Source organism: Corvus cornix, chromosome 3 (assembly GCF_000738735.6).
Source record: "Corvus cornix cornix isolate S_Up_H32 chromosome 3, ASM73873v5, whole genome shotgun sequence".
Taxonomy (NCBI): domain Eukaryota; kingdom Metazoa; phylum Chordata; class Aves; order Passeriformes; family Corvidae; genus Corvus; species Corvus cornix.
This window is the reverse complement of record NC_047056.1, coordinates 24153011-24172561: the sequence shown is the minus strand read 5'-3', so window position 1 is coordinate 24172561 and position 19551 is coordinate 24153011. Positions and strand designations below refer to the sequence as shown.

At 37.7% G+C, this 19551-nt stretch overlaps 1 protein-coding gene across 7 annotated transcripts in view; it reads right to left on the bottom strand.

The window, feature by feature from the left end:
• EML4 (EMAP like 4) overlaps positions 1 to 19551 on the bottom strand; it is a 149301-nt gene that overhangs the window by 11138 nt on the left and 118612 nt on the right. For all 7 annotated transcript variants that reach the window (XM_039568470.1, XM_010393663.3, XM_039568468.1 and 4 more), the window contains 11 exons: positions 18509 to 18578; positions 17103 to 17213; positions 14572 to 14667; positions 12233 to 12367; positions 11873 to 12008; positions 9917 to 10068; positions 8257 to 8382; positions 8006 to 8137; positions 7347 to 7414; positions 3375 to 3463; positions 2104 to 2201 (listed from right to left, as the gene is read on the bottom strand). In XM_039568470.1, coding sequence (XP_039424404.1) covers positions 2104 to 2201; positions 3375 to 3463; positions 7347 to 7414; positions 8006 to 8137; positions 8257 to 8382; positions 9917 to 10068; positions 11873 to 12008; positions 12233 to 12367; positions 14572 to 14667; positions 17103 to 17213; positions 18509 to 18578 — 1213 coding nt within the window. The remainder of the gene's footprint in view (positions 1 to 2103; positions 2202 to 3374; positions 3464 to 7346; positions 7415 to 8005; positions 8138 to 8256; positions 8383 to 9916; positions 10069 to 11872; positions 12009 to 12232; positions 12368 to 14571; positions 14668 to 17102; positions 17214 to 18508; positions 18579 to 19551) is intronic.

Sequence of the window (19551 nt, the reverse complement as noted above, 5' to 3'; positions counted from 1 at the left end):
GCCTCTAGAACAGGCACACTGATCATTTCAGGTTAAATCCAGCGTACCAAGTACTTCAGAGTGGCTGTCTGTGTGTCTTTCACCCCCACAGCCCTCTGAGTAAATGCACAGCACTTACTCCTCCTTTGCTAAAGATATCTCTGATGCAAGGCAAACGGAGAGAGCACCAGCTACCGGGAACTGCTGACGTGCTGCAAGTTCAGCCCCAGCCCATACCCTCACACTGCTGACTGCATAGCTGGAGCCCTCAAAAAACAGCTGCACTAGTCAAAATGGTTGTTTTGGCTCATCTGAAGTTCTGATCATAGCCAACACTATCCCTCACTGTGGAAGCAGGCCCACAGGTCACAGATTTGCCTCTCTAGCAGCAGCAGAATGCCTGGTTGTGACTGAGAGGGGATTTAAACCTAACAGTGGGCATACAGCCCTTATGCACCAGCTAATGCTGGTTCAGTAGATAAAATCCTTCTGAAAGAATTCAAATAATGTATTCAAGCTGGAAGAAGCAACCAGAAGTTGACTACCAGGAGGACTGAGTCATACTATCTGGAGGTCACCCGTGAGGCTACTGAATGACAGAATGCCAGAAGGATGCAGTGCCAGGAGAGCGCTCTGGGTCCCGAGCATGCCTGGTTGTCTCCCTGCTTAGCATCAAGCTGGTATGGACCCACCAGGATGCTGGCAGGGAGCACAGGGGAGGCTCAGGGCAAGCGAAATGGGATCACCAGCCTCGCAGTGAGCTCCAGGCAGCTCCACGTGGCTGCCTTCTGCACTGGCTGGGAGGGGCAGGGAGCTCAGCTCTGACACTAATCATGCTGCTGCTTCTGTATTCTACATGCAGTCACTCACACTGAAATGAGAACGATAACAGAAATCTGCTCTGAAGCCTGGACACTTCTGCCTGGGTATAACAATGCTCAGTTCTCCCACACCAGTTTTTACAAACCCCTTTCCTGCCAAGGCAACGGGATAGAGGGACATACAGATGTTGGTTTAAATTGCAATATGCTCTGTCCACATGCATAATAATGATCTTATACGTCTTCAAAAAACTCACAGAGACCTTGAAATACATAGCAAGCTAAATTAGCTATCTCCAAGTGATTTTATATTCTGTGGTTAAAAAAATAAGTGATGAGGTGAAATGCTGTACTGAGGTGCAGACATCCACTGCCATCCCCACCAGCCCTACTGGGGCCCTGGTCTGAGCTCCCTGTGGGCTCTGCCCTTTCCCCACTGCGTGAGCTCAGGCAGGGATAGGGCAAACCCAGTGCTGCTGCCTGCCCTGGCAGCCCTGTGCCCCCCACAACAGCTGCACACAGGCTGCTCCGACCCCAGTGCTCTAGCAACGTGTGTCACACTTCAAAGGTGAACCTATTCTTACGATATAATTTGCAAATCCCATTAAGTTTCACTTTTTCATTATGTACATATTTCTACTAACCTAAAGAGATGGCTGAACTTAAGGCCAGAATGTTAGATAACTAAATACCTATGGAAAAAAACAGTATGCCTTTTTAGCACTCAGACAACCTCATCCAAGTGTAACAATAACAACAAACTCCATTACCTGTGCTACACTTAGATCTATTTACCCTGGGCCATATCCCTCAAGTTCAAATTTTGTAGTAAGAATTACAACTGAAATCAGTGTATATTTGCAGCCTCCAAGACTACACATTCTAATGGAATTACAACACCCTAATATTATGTTGGTTCAAAAAGTACTTTACCAATAGGAGGAAAATATCCCCAAACAAATGTAGTATTTTCCTTGAACAAGTTGCAGCATATAGGTACAAGGCATTTCTCCAACTTACTGCTAATTTCCCATTTCAGAGAAAAAAGGCAATAGTCTGATAAATTAGTTATATCTGATGCAAAAGCAATCACTGCACACTAAGAGCTGCAGCACCCATCAGAGACTGAAGTTTAAAATCAATCAAATGCTGAAAAAACCCCTATAAAACATATAACCAAAAGGGAAAAACATCAATCTGGAGAGAGTTTTCACTGCTTAACATCTAAATGTATGTGTAACAGCAAAATGCATGTACATGATGCAATGATCATGTAAATGATTATACATGCTCCAAAACTTACAGTGCATTTTCCATATCTGCTATACTTTCTTCCATTTTCTGTTACTACGTAGAGGTAAATAAAGTTGTCGTGGGATCCAACTGCAAGTAAGGTGCCATCTACAACACAGAATATTTGATATAAATAAATAGAATGCTTGCCTTGTGAAGTTTAATTATTTAAGGTTTATTGCTAAGACAACAGTCTCATTTAAACTACTCCTTATGAATTGTACTGAAGGATTCATAGCTGTTTACACTACGTTGCTTTTCAGCTGTATCTGTTTACTTTGTGGGTATGTGTTTTGGACAAGTTCTTTCACTTCTGCTGTTTTCTAGAATAAGTGTTCAGTGGACAGGATATAAACCCTCAGACTGCATGGGATTTCTGAAAGCTGTTGACAACAGGCAGACTTGAGTTTTATGCATCATAAAAATGCAGAAGAGTATTTACGGATAGCTTAACTTTGGAGGTGTGGACTGCATATAAATCAGCACTAGATGTCTAAAGATGTGGAACATTCAAACATTATAAGCATTTTTCTATTCTACTTTGTCTCCTTTTAAAAAATGTATGTGGACAAGAGCTGCCATAAATTACAATCAAACACCTCTAGTGTCAATGAACATCAGCGATATAAAATAAATTGCTGTGCTTGGCACATGTGGCAGCAGCAGAGGAACATTTTGCTCACTGACATGGCATGTGAGCCAAAAGCAAACAAGAAAAAGATTTACAAGGGTGTTCTTCCATCCTGTTTTAACAGAGAGGAGTCAGCCTCTGCTGATTTGTCATGTCACATCTAAAGAGGAGACTCAACAGTGGTTTGGACTCCATGTAATCCCAGAGCAAACACTTGACAAACAGCTCTGATTTTCAGACAGACACGAACTTAGTTTTATGGGTTTGCATTATTAAATTTGAAAATTAACTGAGAAGGATATTAAAATTTCACTGAAATATTAAGCTTTTTACAGACCTTTCTGCTAACCTGTCAACCATTTAGTTGAGAACTTTTTTTTGGGGGGGAGCAAAGCTAACATTTATAATAACAGCAGAGTTTAACATGAAGAAAAGGCTGAGAAAGGTGATGGTGATGCTTGCAGTTACAAAATTCCAGGATTTAGCCCACACAAACAAATCTGCAAGCAAATCCTCAGTTACATATTAAGCATCTGAAATCATTTTTTCAAAGCTGTGTCTTTTCTAATGCCTGGGGACTAGTTTAAAACCATTTAACAGAACATCCATCTGGTTTATCAGAATTACTCTGACTGTACAAGTCTGCCTACCTACTGAGTAGCGCATCACTGAAAGCTGTTCGTTGCCATCAGTGTGTATTGAAACCAGATCCCTCGTTTCTGCATCCAAAACAAACCACCTAGAGAGAGGAGAATTCCAGTAAGTACCACTTCCACTAAGCAAACAAAAAAAAATAAACAAACAAAAGAGCCTGCCTTCATCTTCTTATGGTAGCCCCTCAAGGGCAGCAGAGAGAACATCTGTTTTTAATGGAATACTTTTCTGGTTCACAAAGCAATACAAGTTTCAGTGAACAATACATAAAAGATTCTAAATACCATTCAATTTTTATCCCTTCCCTGAACACTGTAATAATCACCAAAATGTCCACTGGATGATAAACATGCCACTAAACAAATAATATGACTGCATCTTATCATCATTCAGCCTACAGCTGAATTTCGTTCTACTTCTTCCCTACCTTGAAGATAAGTTTTTATATCAAAACTGATCTTTCAATTTTCATAAAGGAAAGTTAAAAAAAAAATAGAAGTAGTAGATGGAAGTGTAAAACATTTCCATACTCATTGTAAACACAAATTATATTCTAGTCTGGTATTTTTCTCTCAATCCTTTTCATTTCTATGAATAATTTTATTAACATAAGAAGGAATAACCAACCATTCACTAGAATTTGATGGTTCATAAACTAGCATTTTATTTTCTATTTCTTGCTTAGATGATTACTAAGGTGATTAATTGCATTTTTTATTATTTAACAATAACTTTTAACCTGCAGTTTATTACTTATGAGGCATACATGAAACGCCCACAGATGCTTACAAAAACTTACTGGCACATAGACCAAAATGGACAGCAAGATGTGTGAGATAACAGAACCTGAGCATTTTACCATGGGTCTGATGCCCACCTAACTCCAGAATACAGTGAACATTAGCAACACAGAGACAATGACAATTTAATAAAAATATGCATTCATACATGCAGATCACAAAACCAGGTGTCAATATGGCTGAATACATTGAAGCTGTACTCAGAATTTAATCTCTTTGCTCCAAACCTCTAGTCTCACAGCCATGTACATATGCCACAGGCAGGTTTCTAGCCCTAATGGCAAATGGCAAGCTCACACACTGTGGAAATGAGCAAGGGGATTCCACCCTCTGTCTCCTAGTGAACTCAGTGGAACATTGCTAAACCTAGGACCATTTATCCCATAACAAAGCTGTAAAATGAACTCCAGGAACAACATCACTCATTGCTTTCTGTGGGTGGGGATGAGATTCCAGCTTGTGCTCCTCCGGTGTCCGACAGCTAGGCATCTGGAAAGCAGCCTGGTCCCAATGGCTTAAAACCAGCTTGTGGTTAGAGAACCACATGAAAGAAATCAAACTGAACAACCATAAAAACACCCCAACCCCACACGCCACAGACTGCTGAAAGCAGGTAATGTGTAGCTCTATAGGCCTGGCTTACCTCCTTGTGGCTCTGGCTTACACTAACCTGGCCCTTCAGCCTTCAGTTTTCTTACCAAATGTTAGCAGTTCTGTTAGAATCTTGTTAGTCTTTTTTTCCACAGTGCCTTTGAATACTAATATGCTTAGTACTCTAGATATTCTACATGATTAGACACAGAAAGGTCTACTTCCCTGCAAATAGTGCCACTGGAAGCATGGCAAAAGGATCTGAATACTGTCTTGAAAAAAATCTTTTTTAGCTTTCCAGCTGTGCCTTTTCAGCAAGCAGCAGGATCCACAAAAAATAATTAGTACTCCCAAACAACTGATGATCAGGTCCACAAGTGGGTATTTAAAGAAGTGGTAACAAAACCTGCAGTAGACCCTTTGCAGACAGCCCAAAAGGGGAAATGATACTAAAACATTTATCATGGGAAGAGATATGTGAAAAACCCACCAAAAGCCTGATGCTTGGCTGATAAAAAACACACTACTGTGAAGCAACAGACAAGAATGGGAAAAAAGGTAGAAAATTCAGTTTTCTTTTGATGTCACAATTTTAACCATCAAACCCAACTTTCTTAGTGCTCCATTCCTTGCCCCTGTCTTACTGACCTCTGTACAGAAAGCTGAGCAGCTCTAGAATGGTAACAGACACATGCAAGGTTTGGGTTTACTGAGTTCTAAATAGATTAGACTCATTTAATACTTGCTTTAAGATTTTTAGGCTATTAATAAAATTATTAAAAGATGTGTTATGGGTTTGAGATTATTTTTTCCTATGTTAATCGAGATATATCATGCAGCCCTCATTCCTTGGGAAATAACTCCCTTGGACCAGATTTTCTGGCACAGAAAGCACTGCATGATGCTGCTGGGTAGGCAGTAATTTTAAAACTGTTTTGTTTATCTTGACTCAACTCCATTTATTTCTCATCCACTTATAAACTTACCAGGTCTCACTTCAGTTCAGTTTCATTTGTGTATCTCAAACCCATCATTGAATCATACAATTTCAGAACACACTAAAATATAATGGTGAAAATATAACTGCTTAAAAACCCTTTTTACTGAGGGTAAAGAAAACCCAAAAAAACCCCAAGGCCATCATCATAAACTTCTTGAATACAGTACAAACTGGTTGCCTCAAGTAAATTAAAAATAAGAATTTAAACTGAATGTACCAAACTTAAAATATAACACTAAATGCTCCAGGAGAGGGGAAAAAAAAGTCAACCAAAAGCAACAGACTGAATGCTCTGGCCATGCAATGTGGCCTTGACTGTGCTTTAATATAAGTTCAAAAGTGGCTGAAAACTCTGAAGAAACATAGCCTGACCTTCTTTTCCCTGTTTCAAGTACTCTTAGGCCTGTATCTTCTGCTCTGTTTAATGAAGATAGAAACACGTGTTCAATTTAACGTTTATAATTGTAAAATGGAAAGGTTCAATGTGGTAATCAAACATACAAGAGCTCAGCAAGGTTTTTACTAGAAGGTAAACTTGGTTTTATAGCCTGATATTATACCTAATGAATTTAGTGCAGATTGCATCTTCATCTTGGAGAAAAAAAAACCCTAAAAACATTTAGCATTTCTTTTTTTCCAGGAAATTTTAAGAGTGTTGCATATGCTCAGCAGTTTCTAAAAACCAAACTTCAAATGGTTTTCAGGCATGTGGTTAGGAATAAAAAAACTTCTAGTTGGCGAATTAAACACACACAAAAAAATCCCGATTTTCTTACATGCATTAGGCATTATTTTATCATCAAGATGTCAACCATGAGGTATAACTGAAAAACAGAACAAAAATGCTAGTAGATTTAATATGGGCTCCTCTCACCTTTCTAATGCTAAGAACATCCTGTTTTTTCTTTTAATTGGTACATTGGTACTCCCTTCCTGGGAGATTTTACCAAGGCAGAGTTTGACTATGAAATAACTTTTTCCCCCCACTGTAAGAAGCCCAAGTTAAAATGATTCAGTTTGTGCTTTGAGAGCTTGCAAAGGCACAATGACTTCAGGAAGAATAGGGACAGTTCAGTATCACTTCAGTGCAGCAATGTGCCATGCTGAACTCTGTCTTACACAGAAATGAAAATACCAGTCTGTTCACTTGCCTCTCCACCTCAGTTTAAAAGGTTGCAAGTGTGTTTGACCTGGAAAAGACAAGAACTGTACTGTACCTGTCTTACAAAGAAATGTAACATGCACAAAACATTGAAATATAGGATACTTGGAAAAGACAACAAGGAGTTCTCATGGAAATCACTGCAAAAAAAAAAGGTTTAAAAAACCAAAAATCAAGATCTGGGCTTTCATTTAAAGAGTTCTTAAAAAACCAAACCAGTTTAACAATAATCAAACAATTCTTCTGTCCTCATCTAACGCATACAAGATGCTCTCCCCCTTCTGCCATGCTTTTTAGGTTCCACAACCTCAAGCAGAAAGAATAAAAAGCAAATGAATTCCAATTTTAAGGTGCACTGTATTAAACTGTCTCCTTTACACTTCCTGTCATCACAGCTCAGCTGGAAGTGGCTTACCTGCCCGAGTGTGTTCCTATGGCGACCACTGCTCCGCTGGGATGGAAATCTGCACAGTGCCCCGGTTCCTGAACAGAGAGGCACACACACATTATTCCCCCACTGAGGGCCAAATGCTCCTTACACCAAAGCTATCCTAAAGTCTGAGCTGAGCTGACACAGGAAAACCAATCACTTAGCAGCACACTAATCCTCAGACAGCTCATCTCTCAGTGCATCAGTGACATACACTGCAAGACCACCTTGTGAGTGAAAGGCCTAAATTTCTGTGTAAAAATAATTTTGCTTGGATATTAGCAGAGGACTAGCCAAACTATGAAATGAATGACAGTAAGGAAAGAACATCTAAAGCCAAATCTATGATACCCTCTTCAGATCGTTTGAATAACAGGGGAAAAAAAAAAAACCCTGTAATAAGAATAAAGGACTAAGATTTATTTGAGTTGGCTTGTCAAAATAACATCAAGCAATGGTAAACAGATTACATCTAACACAATGTCTGATGAGCCTTGTTAAGTTTATCAAAGCTTCCAGATAGCTGTTTTTAATAGCATAACTATAGGATTTTTGTTTGCAATCAGGCAGGACAAGAGTGTTTCAGAAACTGAATGCTTTTTCCTACTTTCTAGCTTCATATTTAAATTAAAGGATTGACATACATCTAGCAGCCTGGTCCATTCCAGTGTGTGGTCCACAGAGTTCCACATACAAACTTGCCTATCTTGGGCACATGTTAAGAATAAGTCTTTGAAAGGATGAGATGCCAGTCCCCAGAGTTCATCTGTATGTCCCTAGGAAGAAACCACATGTGATTTAACAATGAATAAAATGAAGAGTCTCCAAAAAACACACCAGCAGAAAAAACCTTTACATTTTTGGGTTATAGTTTAAAAAAACAAGTTATGCTCACCTGTACCTCTACTACAAAACCATCATTAAATGTTCCCCTCAAAACAAAGTTTCGTGAAGTACCCACTAAAAATTGATCAGCTTTTCCTTCTGCTACTGCTCTGATCGTTCCATACTGGTCAGGAACCTGGGAAAAGAAACATCTGTCAAACCACATCAGCCATCTTGATAGGTGCCTAATTTTGGCGGCCACAAAGAGCACAGCAACAGTACCAGAACTGGAGCTGTCGCAGCAAAAAGGAACAAGCCAACCATGTATAACATCAATCAGGGCATGACCTGAAACCTCCCTCATCTATTTGTTCAGTACAGGCATACAAGAAGATCTTACTCCAAGACAATCACAGTTAATGTCATTTAAATAACCTCAGTAAAAAAAATTACAACTTCTATTACATAGCTTTTAAGTGTCAAATTCACTAAACAAATGCACTCCACAGCCTTACAACTCATCTTAAAAGGAAAGGAATAATACACAGTTACTATTTACTTTCCAAAACACACTTTGAAAAACAAGAAGAAACTTGTAGCACACAGTAAATGCTTCCTGATTTTCTTAATGTTTCCTGATTAGCCTGAAGTAAATGTTCATATGCCCTATGTCAGCAATGACTCTGAATTTTAATGACTTTGTTTATTGCAGGCTTAATTTCTAATACACTGCTTTATTTTACAGTGCGCAATTGTTTGTTTTCTAAATGATTTATCTGAGAAAATACACTAATATTAGCCACATAAGATAGAAAAATCAATCTCTCAGGGTTCTGGTAATGTAAAAATTAGCTTTAAAGTAACATTATTAACAAAAGGGAAACAGAGACACTGATATGAACAGAGTGTGTTACTTAAGCCTAAGAATTGCATATGATAGTCAGTGCTCACTTTCTCAGCCACGTTTTCTAAATGTCAGCATTGGATTCAAGTCAGTAGCAAATTCTAGACTGAACTTACATAAGTGTTAAGAAAAAAATGCCGCTATAAATGGACAATAGGTAAGTGGAGTAAACCAGTGTTTAAGGAACTGTTTAAGGAGAACACATTATTTCAAGATAAGGGAAAAGAAAAAAGTTTTTTAAAATCCAAACTACACAACCTTTTCCAGTTCATCCCCACTGACCTAGCACTAGCATATAGTCAAATCACAAAGAACAGACATACTCACTGAACACCTGGTTTAGGATAAATTTAAAAGAAGTTCCTCATCATAGCTTATTAATAATTAATTACAGAATTCCAATATGTATCCTACCACTTGTTTACCTTATGTCAAATATTCTACTAAAAGCCTCAAATGCTGGTGATATTGTCTTTCACCAGACATGTAAACTTTAAAAAAACACAGGGGATACTGACATATATCCTCAAACATCCCCTCAAACAGGACGAATTAAAAAAAACCCAAAAAAACAACTAAGGAAGGGTTTTGAAGAAGGAAAACCCTTAAAATTTCTGTTCAATTTAAGCACAGGAGAACTGAAGCCTCATATAGGCTTATTTATAGGCTAAAATTTAAACACTTTTCTAATAAAACATTGTGACCCACTTAAAAAACAGAAACCAGAAGGAATTCTTTCATCCTAACTACTAAGGGCAGGGAAGGCTCTGTCTTGCTAGCCAATACCTTGTTCAAGGCAATTTCCTTGTCACTCTTGCTTTCTTACCTCAATTTCCCTTTCAGGATTCAAATCATGATCCCACAGGATGATCTTTCGGTCTTTCCCACCTCCAGTTAGCAGCATTCCATTCCTCATTTGACAGAGTGTGAACACACTGCCATCATGAGCTTTGATTTGTCTGCTTATCTGGTATACTCCTATATGCACAAACAGAAGATAAAAAAGAACACTACTCATTTTTTTCACCTAGGGTTTATGAGAAGCTTTGCCTTTAGGCAGAAGAACAAAATAAGTGTCTAATAAATACTTACATTTGGGCTGTCAGGCTCTTATTATTGCAAACACAAGGTGGTAGTGTTTTCTTACAAGATAAAAAGATAAAACAAAGGGCCTGCCTGCCTTTCTGAAGAAAAACCTTTTTGAGATTGACTGTCCTACAAAATGTGAAGGCAAAACCAACAATTGGGAAAATGCTTTCATTTCTCTGCTTTCCAAAGGAACACAGTTTTTCCAGATGCAAGAGAAACTGTCTTTTAGAGTCAAAAATATTTAGCAAGTCATTATTAAAAAAGAAGCAATGCTACTTTATTAAAAAAAACTAAAAGACTTGTTGTCTGTAGTCTTTCGGGAATAAAAAGACAATTATTTATAGCAAGGTTTCCAGGATGCATGAACCTAATATCTAATGCTGGATGTTGCCACACATAAAAATAGCACAACCAGCATTTGGCATCTATCAAGACAGCAGTCTACCCAAAGGAAAATACTTGGAAGAATGAAGGAGATGAAAAAATTAAACAACAAGGGTAGCAAAAGAAGCCTTTTGCATCCTAATCGGGTCTTCACACGAACTGCTGTTGGAAAGTAACTAAAAAAACCCAAACAAAACAAGATTCTGGTGCTGCACATTTTCAAACAGCAATCGCAGAAAAAGCCTAAAACACCACCCAGCTAAATATGAGCTTAACTTTGCTGACTCTGCCTATGGCTCAAGTCGCTTCAAATCAGCGTGCTCTCACACTGTGAGAGATGTGAGATCAAATCCTGTGACCAGTCTAATGTGATAAATCAACTAAAAACCCCACATTTAGTTAAGCCAACATAAATAAATATTCTATTTGATAACATTTAGGATTACACTGGAAAAAGGTTATTTTTACACAAGAAATTAAAAAAATTAAACATCAGATAATTTGTTAAATTACTTTTCCATTGCAGTTAGCTTGAAAGACGAAAAAAAGATTTACCTACAAAATCAGACTTACTGTTAAAAATGTACTTTTTACATGAATGTTTTCCTGGCATACCAATTTAAACCAGAGCGTTTGAAATAGCTGCCAAGTAAAATGAATTATCATTGAATTTATGAGTTACCTTAGGGCTCAACTGTGCCAGGTCTGCATATGTTGGGTAACAAATAATTTTCCTTTCTTTTTTAAAAAAGCTTTGCTCTAAAGAGTTATTTTAATTTCAAATTTCAATTTTTTTTTTTAAAGTATATCAAGATTTGAGTGTCTGCTAAACCAGAAACTGTTATTCATGTTATTCAACTGATACAACTAAGCACTGTAATTGTGTTTTATATACAGGTCCTACTAATGTCAGCTCCACCATTTAATGGTATTCCTCTGAGACTAAGCATGGTGCAATGTAAGCCTTAAGAGGCAAAGGCATCCTGCAGAATCCCCAAACTGATCCTACAGCCTTTTTCAAATCACCAGATCAAGGGAAAGCTGATTAACCACATTTTTTAAAAATGCAAAGCATTTAGATAAAGTTTTCATTTATTTCATGCACAGTCTCATTAATTATTAAGAAACTCCAGACTGCTCTTAAGTCAGCAAACTCATAGGACTTGCAGGACTTAAGTACCACCTGTTACTGATAGGAAGTGCATGCTCTGAGTCAGACCTGTTTCTCTATTCCTTCCCTAACGCCATCCTTTATGTTCGTCTTCTACAGACTATGTAAAATCTGTCATTAACTCCAAACATATCCTACCTTTAGCTCCTTTTCCTGGAGTAGCTTCTACAGTAGTTTTGCCCCATATAAGTATTATCCCACCTGAGTCTCCAGTGAGCACATCACCATTTCCCAAGAAAGCCAAGCACTGAACAAATTTGGGTTTCTCATATTTCTGAAACAAAATAAGCAAGAGAAAGGAATAATTGCTTGTACTTGTTACGTAATTAGAACACTGCATCCACACTCTTACACCCTGCATACACACAAGCAGAATTTAGCCCTTTTTTTTGTATGTTTACCTCTCTGATCAGACAGTACATGGTAACAATGAAGCAAATGTATAGAAAACGTGATTTCCATTGATTTAAAACTGTCCTGGTATCAAGACATTATTACCCCAAATATCCCTTGCTTCCTTGATAATGAATTGCCGCTCCAGGTCCAGAAAAATATATGAGATTTGCCACATGTTATTATGGTATTTGCATCAGTGGGATGGAATTCTACAGCAAGAACAACTTCGTTTGTAGTCTGAAATAATAACAGAAATAATATTTATTCAGAGAGGACATTAACTACTAGAAATACATGCAAACCCCCACGTTTTAGAACAGAGATATGAGAAACTAGATAGCTCATTGTATGCTTGGAAGTATTCCTAAGTGTTCTGTGCTAAGTCAGCTATCTGAATGACTGTACATATAATTTTATATATATACTGATTTTTCAAATTCATAAGAGATCTTCATTAAACTTCAGTACACAAGTTAGGGTTTTACATTCCCTTTTAAATCACAAAAGCTTCTGTTCTCGAATAGCTAAGACTTCTGCCAAGGAAAATGAATAATGTATAAAAGACACTTTTTTGGACTGAAAACCCTGCTTAGTTTTTACAAAGACTGGTTTGCTATTCTGGATAACAAAGCTGTGACAGAGACAAGTAAGACAATGATAATATTGTAGGATTACATCCATCATTCTCTTTCTGAAATTCTATAAAAATTCCTTTGAGTTCTTTGTTTTCCTTTCCTCCTCACAAAGAGGAAAAAAAAAAGAGAAGCCTGCATAACTCAAAACTTTGAAACATAGGGTTCCACCTTTGGTTTTTTACTGGCTGCATATACTGTTACTGAATTACCAATATCTTAAAAGTATTCCATCCTTTACCAATAGATTTTACAAACATAACAAACTGACTGGTCATTTACTTAACTTCTAATGCATATTGAACCAAACTGTCCCTGAAGACAGATCTCCTGCAGGCAATGACCACAAAACAAGAAAGTAAATGCCTTTATTTCTAGGGGATTTCAAAAAAGGCTGCCCAGAGGGGTTGTGGAGTCTCCTTCTCTGGAGATACAGAAAACCTGCCTGGGCATAATCCTGTGCAACCTGTTCTAGGTGAACCTGCTTTGGCTCAGGGGTTGGATAGATGATCTCCACAAGTGCCTTCCAACCCCAGCCCTGTGATTTAAGCCCATGCTTTAAAGCACTATACAGAAGAGTGCTGTTAAATCACATCTTTGGGAAAAACTTTTCCTACTTCACCACTTTTGGCTTACGTTAGGAAAAAATATTCTTAAGTTTCCTTTTTTTTTTTCATGGCCATATTTATTGAATTATGTTTCTCACACAGTTTTCACATGAGCAAATCTGCTATGTCAAGAAAAATCATTTGGAACTTAAGGACTGAAAACATTAATGGAGTTCAGCTGAGAAAAGCCTTCTGTTTTGCACTCCAGCTCAAGGGATGCAACTCTGCTCACACCATCTTCCATGGAAGGTGCTTGAGATACTGTGAGACCAAGTCCCAGATGTGAGTAAGTACTGAAGGGCGAGCTGTCCCTGCCAAATAGTTTTTATTCAATTCTGAAACACCAAGGAACTCCCCTGAGAGCAAAACCAGTCAAAACATAATGTCAGTGAAGGGGAAATACAAGGCGTGCGCCAAATAGTTTCACATAAAATATCAAAAAGGAAATGAAAATACTGTCATAGAATTAAATTACAACTTTATTCTATAAGTTAGTATTGGTAAACATAATCTAAAGAAAAAGGGTCAAACCAACCTGATTTTGTTATCTGAAATGGCAAGTTTGAAATGATATAGACATACATATGCTTGTAGAGCATGCTTTATAAAAATATACAAATACTCAGTTCCACATGCATGTAATATTTGCTTGCTTGATATCGGATAACACGAAGGATTGGGTGTTCCCAGTGAAATCAGCTTTACACAAGCACTGAGTGCAACACCTCTGAACACATCTCATTGGTCTGAAATTAGGAAAGGTTCAAAAAGAAACAGAAAGGCAGACAAGACTGCAATTTACAAAAGTACATACTGATAATCGATAATCAGAATTTGATTCAGACAAATTCGAAATAAGGAATGCCTAAAAGTATTTTATTTCTTTAAACTCCGACTGACTTAATCATCAGTTTAGTTTCTTAATGTTTCCAGGATTTATTTTTTTTAAATAAAGAAAACATTAGACAATTGCTTTATTTGCATTGGATCTTAAGGATGAGTAAAATGTCATTACAAACCCTTCAATATGCAAAACCCTTCTGGAAAAGAAGTGAAGAATACATTTCTGTGGAACCCTTAAACAAGCCAGCAGTATTACACAGTTGCAGTTTCCAAGTAAGATCAAAAGTGTGTCTCACAAACTTATATTTATGGGAATAAAAACCACTTGTATTTCAGAATATTCATGTGCAAAAATTACCTTTATCTCTGCTATTTTTGATTTCCTCTGCCAATCCCACACAGTAAGCATATGCTCGTTAGAGTCATCAATTACACACAAATGAGTACCAGAATCCTAAAGGAAAAAGAAAAAAAAAAAAAAAAGTACTGACAAAGTACTATCATAACCATTTTAGAAAGAGGGCAGGGCAGAGGTATTTTAAAAAAAAATCCCCAAAGGTGCAAATATAAATTAACGAAGTCTTTTTAAAGTAATTACAATCTCTATATATATGGAATTTTCCTTTTTTTCTTTCTTAAAGACAGACATAGATTTTTGTATAATCTCATAAAAAATGATCATGCTTCAAATAACATTTTAGAAAAGCTTTAAAACTATCTTACCAAGTCTTTACTCTGGTATTGTTTGTTTTTATTGCTGGGTTTTTTGTTTGTTGTTTGTTTTTAAGTGTTTAGTGGTTTGGTTTTTTTTTTCTTTTGTGTTCTTGTTTTCAATTTCATGCTAGCAGGAAAAAGATTTCTTTTTCTATTCTATAAATAGTTTGTTTTCCTCAGGTCTCAGAGGACACACACACACAGCTCCACTTGTGTTTTTTTCCTAAATGCCACCACCACATACACACAACTACATTATCAAATTCTGTAAGCATGTCTCATTTTTTCCTTATGGATCATAAAGTACCAGCAGTATCATCATGCAGTTGGTAAAACTGCAGCAAAGGTAACACTTTCTGAATAAAACAATGCTTACAAAGCAGGCAGAGCAGCACCTACAGTATTAAATAACTGAAAGCATTTATTTTGAACAATTTTACAACAAAATGGTAAATATATGGCTACATGTAATTAAAGGAACAGAGAAAAAAATGTTAAAACAAAAACATACTTATTCCCAACAACACGTATTTGCACAAACCAGTTGTCTCAAGGACATTTGTAGAAAGATTTGGAGGAGCCTTTAATTATCTTAAAGTTGATTCTTGCCCTTCATTCTCTAACAAATTATGAAAATAGAGTTGGCTAAAGTTATTATTCCCAAGCACTACTCTGAGCAGTAATATGCAAATATACATGTGAATTATTCTGAGAAGAAACCCTGAAGACAGCATTGGTGATACACGCAGCTCTTGTGAGGGTTAATAAATCCTGTGGTAAAAACACTGTTCTAGATACTGCACACAAACTGTGTCAGTCTAGTGAGCAATCATGTGAGACTGTAATAAAGTATCAAATTCGGTTTCAGCTGCAAAACAGAACCAATAAAAACTAAAATCTAGTCCTCAAAAATTCCCTGGGTTTTTTGTTTTTGTTTTTAAAATGATGGAATGCATTCTTAAAAAGATCTGTACCCAAGTATGTAAATTTCATTGGTTTGTCAGAGTGACAGGAATACCACTATTCCTTTCACATTATTTACTGAAACACAAAACGTACTATATCTAACATAGCAACATTTCAATGCTATGAAATTTCTTTCAATTGCTTTCTTTCTTTCAATGGTAAGTGAAACTGCAGCAAGAGAGTGCAAGAATTTCTTTTCAACAGGTCACCAGAGACATTGTTGAGTTTCCATTCTTGGAGATTCCCAAAAGCCAGCTGGACCACAGCCTGACCAGCCGGCTCTGACAGAACCTGCTGTAAGCAGGACTGTGGATGAGGTGCTCTCCAGACATCCCTTCCCACCTCAGCTATCCTGTAAATCTCTTCTTCTATTAGCAAAATACTGCAGACATTGTTTTTCTGCGTTTTTTACTTTTTACATGTATTAATTCTTCTTGACGGAATGCAAGAATCCAGCCTGGGTTTTCAGGAGGTCTGATATGTCTCAGTCTTTTGGCAAAAATACAGTGGCAGCTTAAAGATTAAAATATGCCCATATTTTACAAAAAAATCCCAATTCATTTCCAAATTTGGAATGAGAACTTTCCGAATGCCAAGTAGTGCATCTCCATCTGCTACCAATTTTTCTGATAAATTCTACGGGCCCAGTAACCACGATCTCTATTTTTTTTCTTTGTAAAAGTAGAGGCAAAAAGTGAGCAAGCTATTCCTCGGGAAAAAAATAGTACAAGATAATGTGAGGTTTGGTTTTTTTTTTTTTAATTTCCTGTTGGTGGATAAAAACCTACTCCAGCTGTGAAAGCAAAGAAGTTAACCCTCCTATGAGAACTCACTGAAGTTTGTCTTCACAAACCTCACAAACAAATTTGTTTTTAACATCAAAATAAAAAGAACCAAGCTCCTCACAAACAAAACCAAACCACCAAACCCAGCATGGAGTTCAATTTCTAGTTAAGGTTTTTCTTGCCTGATATCTATTTACCGTGCTAGTTTGTTACCGCAATTTTACATGTGCCATTTCCTGTTTTTCCAGCTAGTTTGCTGTCAGCCGGTTTTATAAAGTATACAGAAACTTTACCAACACACTTTTAATACCAAAAGAGATCACCAGCTAGACAGCCACATGCAAAACCTCCAGGGATTTCCTTCCCATTTCCGTAGGACTGGCCACAGTTTATTTTACACACCAAGGCACTGCGCCCATCTTACCGCTTTGGAAAAATCCAAGCAGCCCACTCCACGCTCAAAGGTGCCGAGGCCGATAACCTGCAGCGTCGCCAGGCTCACCGAGTCCCACACTCTAACATGGGGCTGCAGGGGCTGCGTGGAAAAGCAACGGGACAAACAGGTCACCAGCAGGGAAAGCACCGCGGGCCGGCGCTGCGCTTTGTTAAGCAGATGCTGCCTGAATCACAAACTGCAGAGCAAAATGCAGGATGACCTGTGCTGGTGATGCTGTGATGCTGCTGGGTACTGTCCTCAAAGTCAAAAGGGGAGAGCAAGGCAATGTTGTTCCTTATGTCTGGGCTACCAATGCGGCAGCGGTGCCGTTGAGGCAGGAAAGTGGCATTTGGTAGTTGTGAAAAGACTTTGACCAATTGAAGTAATTGACAAATGATGGAAGAGTCATCTTGCATTTCAGACCCCAGACTAGTGATATTATGCAACAACTGAAAATAATGATCAAACCTGGGCTCACTATATAAAAATTAGGAAAAAAAGAAAAGAAACAAACCCTGGTGCACTGAGCCTCTTAACCATCACCAACCACTCAAAGAAAATGTGCACGGTTATATTTCATACAATTACTATCCCAAACTAGCTTAGAAACAATCACCAATAAAGTGGGAATTAACTTGGCTTAAGGACAGCATTCATCATTGAAGATATATTCACCATTGACAATAAATCTTTGCACTGGTGGAAAAACAAACCAACCAGCTCTAACAAGAGTCAGAAAATGCTCAGTGGAAATCATGTATACAAAACCCCCCACATAAATGTCTTACAAAATACAAAAAAATTAAGCTGAACATCTGAAAAAGAGTTATATTTAACATGTTTCTACATTTTATAGCATCTGTCTTTTTTCCCCCCTCTGTTTATAACTTCATGAAAATAATCCAATTTTTCAAATCCTGACAGGATTATGCCAAGAGCCAGAGAGGAGCATTAAAACACACTTGCTCTCAAATGAGCAAGTTTATAGGAAAGCTTGGAACACCTTCCATGGATTCTCAAAATTGGTTTCCTCTTCCATGAAACCTTAAGACTATACTGACCCACAGAACTGGGGATTTGCTCTCCCTTGGGAGAAGATATATTGAAAGTAATATGACAGAAATGACATGGCCTTATAAATCAATTACAAGCTTCATGTTTGCTTGCAGATAAAGGACTTTATGAGCTTCTGCTCTTTTTAATCTAGGGTTGAGTGTTTCATCGTTACTGTCTTTTGCTAGAGATACAGGCTGTTACCTGAGAAACTCAAAATATCTCAGTAAATGCAGTGCATAATATAAACTGCAGACAGAAGGTGATGATTAAAAAACCCCAAACCACTTTTTCCTGATTTTCAAAACAAGATACTACTGCTCAACAGCTCTATTACTTACCCTTCCATCTTTATCCACTCCAGCTAACTGTCCTGTTGCAATTCTAATTTTGTCTGGATGAACTGCAAGACTAAGACAGACAGAAATATGACTTGCTTTTGCTGTCATAGGTCTTCAAAACGGAGAGGTGTTTCGTAAATTTTTTTATTTGTTTCTCAACAAAAGCCCATGAAGACACTTATGATCCTAAATCCCACTTCTAAGGAGACAGCTTGAATGTTTCTCATCAGGTATTTCATTCCACACTGTATTGACTGTTTGCTGACACACAACCAAGAGTGCCAAAGAGCCACCTCCACATGTGCTCTGACACATCTTAAGGTTTGCACTACACTGGGAGTCCACTGTAACAAAATCCACATTGTCTCGTAATGAGCCTCCTACACATAGTTATGTGCCATATTTATGAACACTATAGTCTGTTTTATGCCTAAACCTAGAGATGTCATGAACCTGGGGAAAAAAAGGCAGAAAAGTTGGGTGAGGGCTCGCCTGTGCACCCAGGAGTCAGGGATTACTGCCACTTGAAATGAGTTACTGATGTAATTGTACTAATGAAGTGTGGTGCACTACCAGTGGAAGTAAAAATCTGCCCTTGCTTATCACATTTTGCTTTGAAGCTGATGTGAAAAAACAGACTTCAGAGAATACACCCTCTCAGTCCTTGGGATTTTTTGATCTATATTCTTACTTACTTTCTCTGTGAAATTACAAAGGCGAAGAAAGCCATTGAAAGAATAAAGGGGGTCAAGGGCAAACCTGAAGAGGTCATAATGACAGACACCAAAAAATTTACAGCTCAGTTCAATTTTCTGAATGAAAGTGAAGAATGCAAAACTGGCAGCATTCCTCCCCCAGGAAGCAATTATACAGACAGGAGAAAAGAGCTTTAGATGACAAATTTTCTCCAGTCAGGTACAGCACAGTAGAGAGTTTATGATCATCATTATATTTTGTCCTACTCTTCAGACTAACATAGCAAATTCTGTAATTGCCTTTGCACCCACAACGACATTGACTTCAATTTTCCTGCTTCTCTAGGT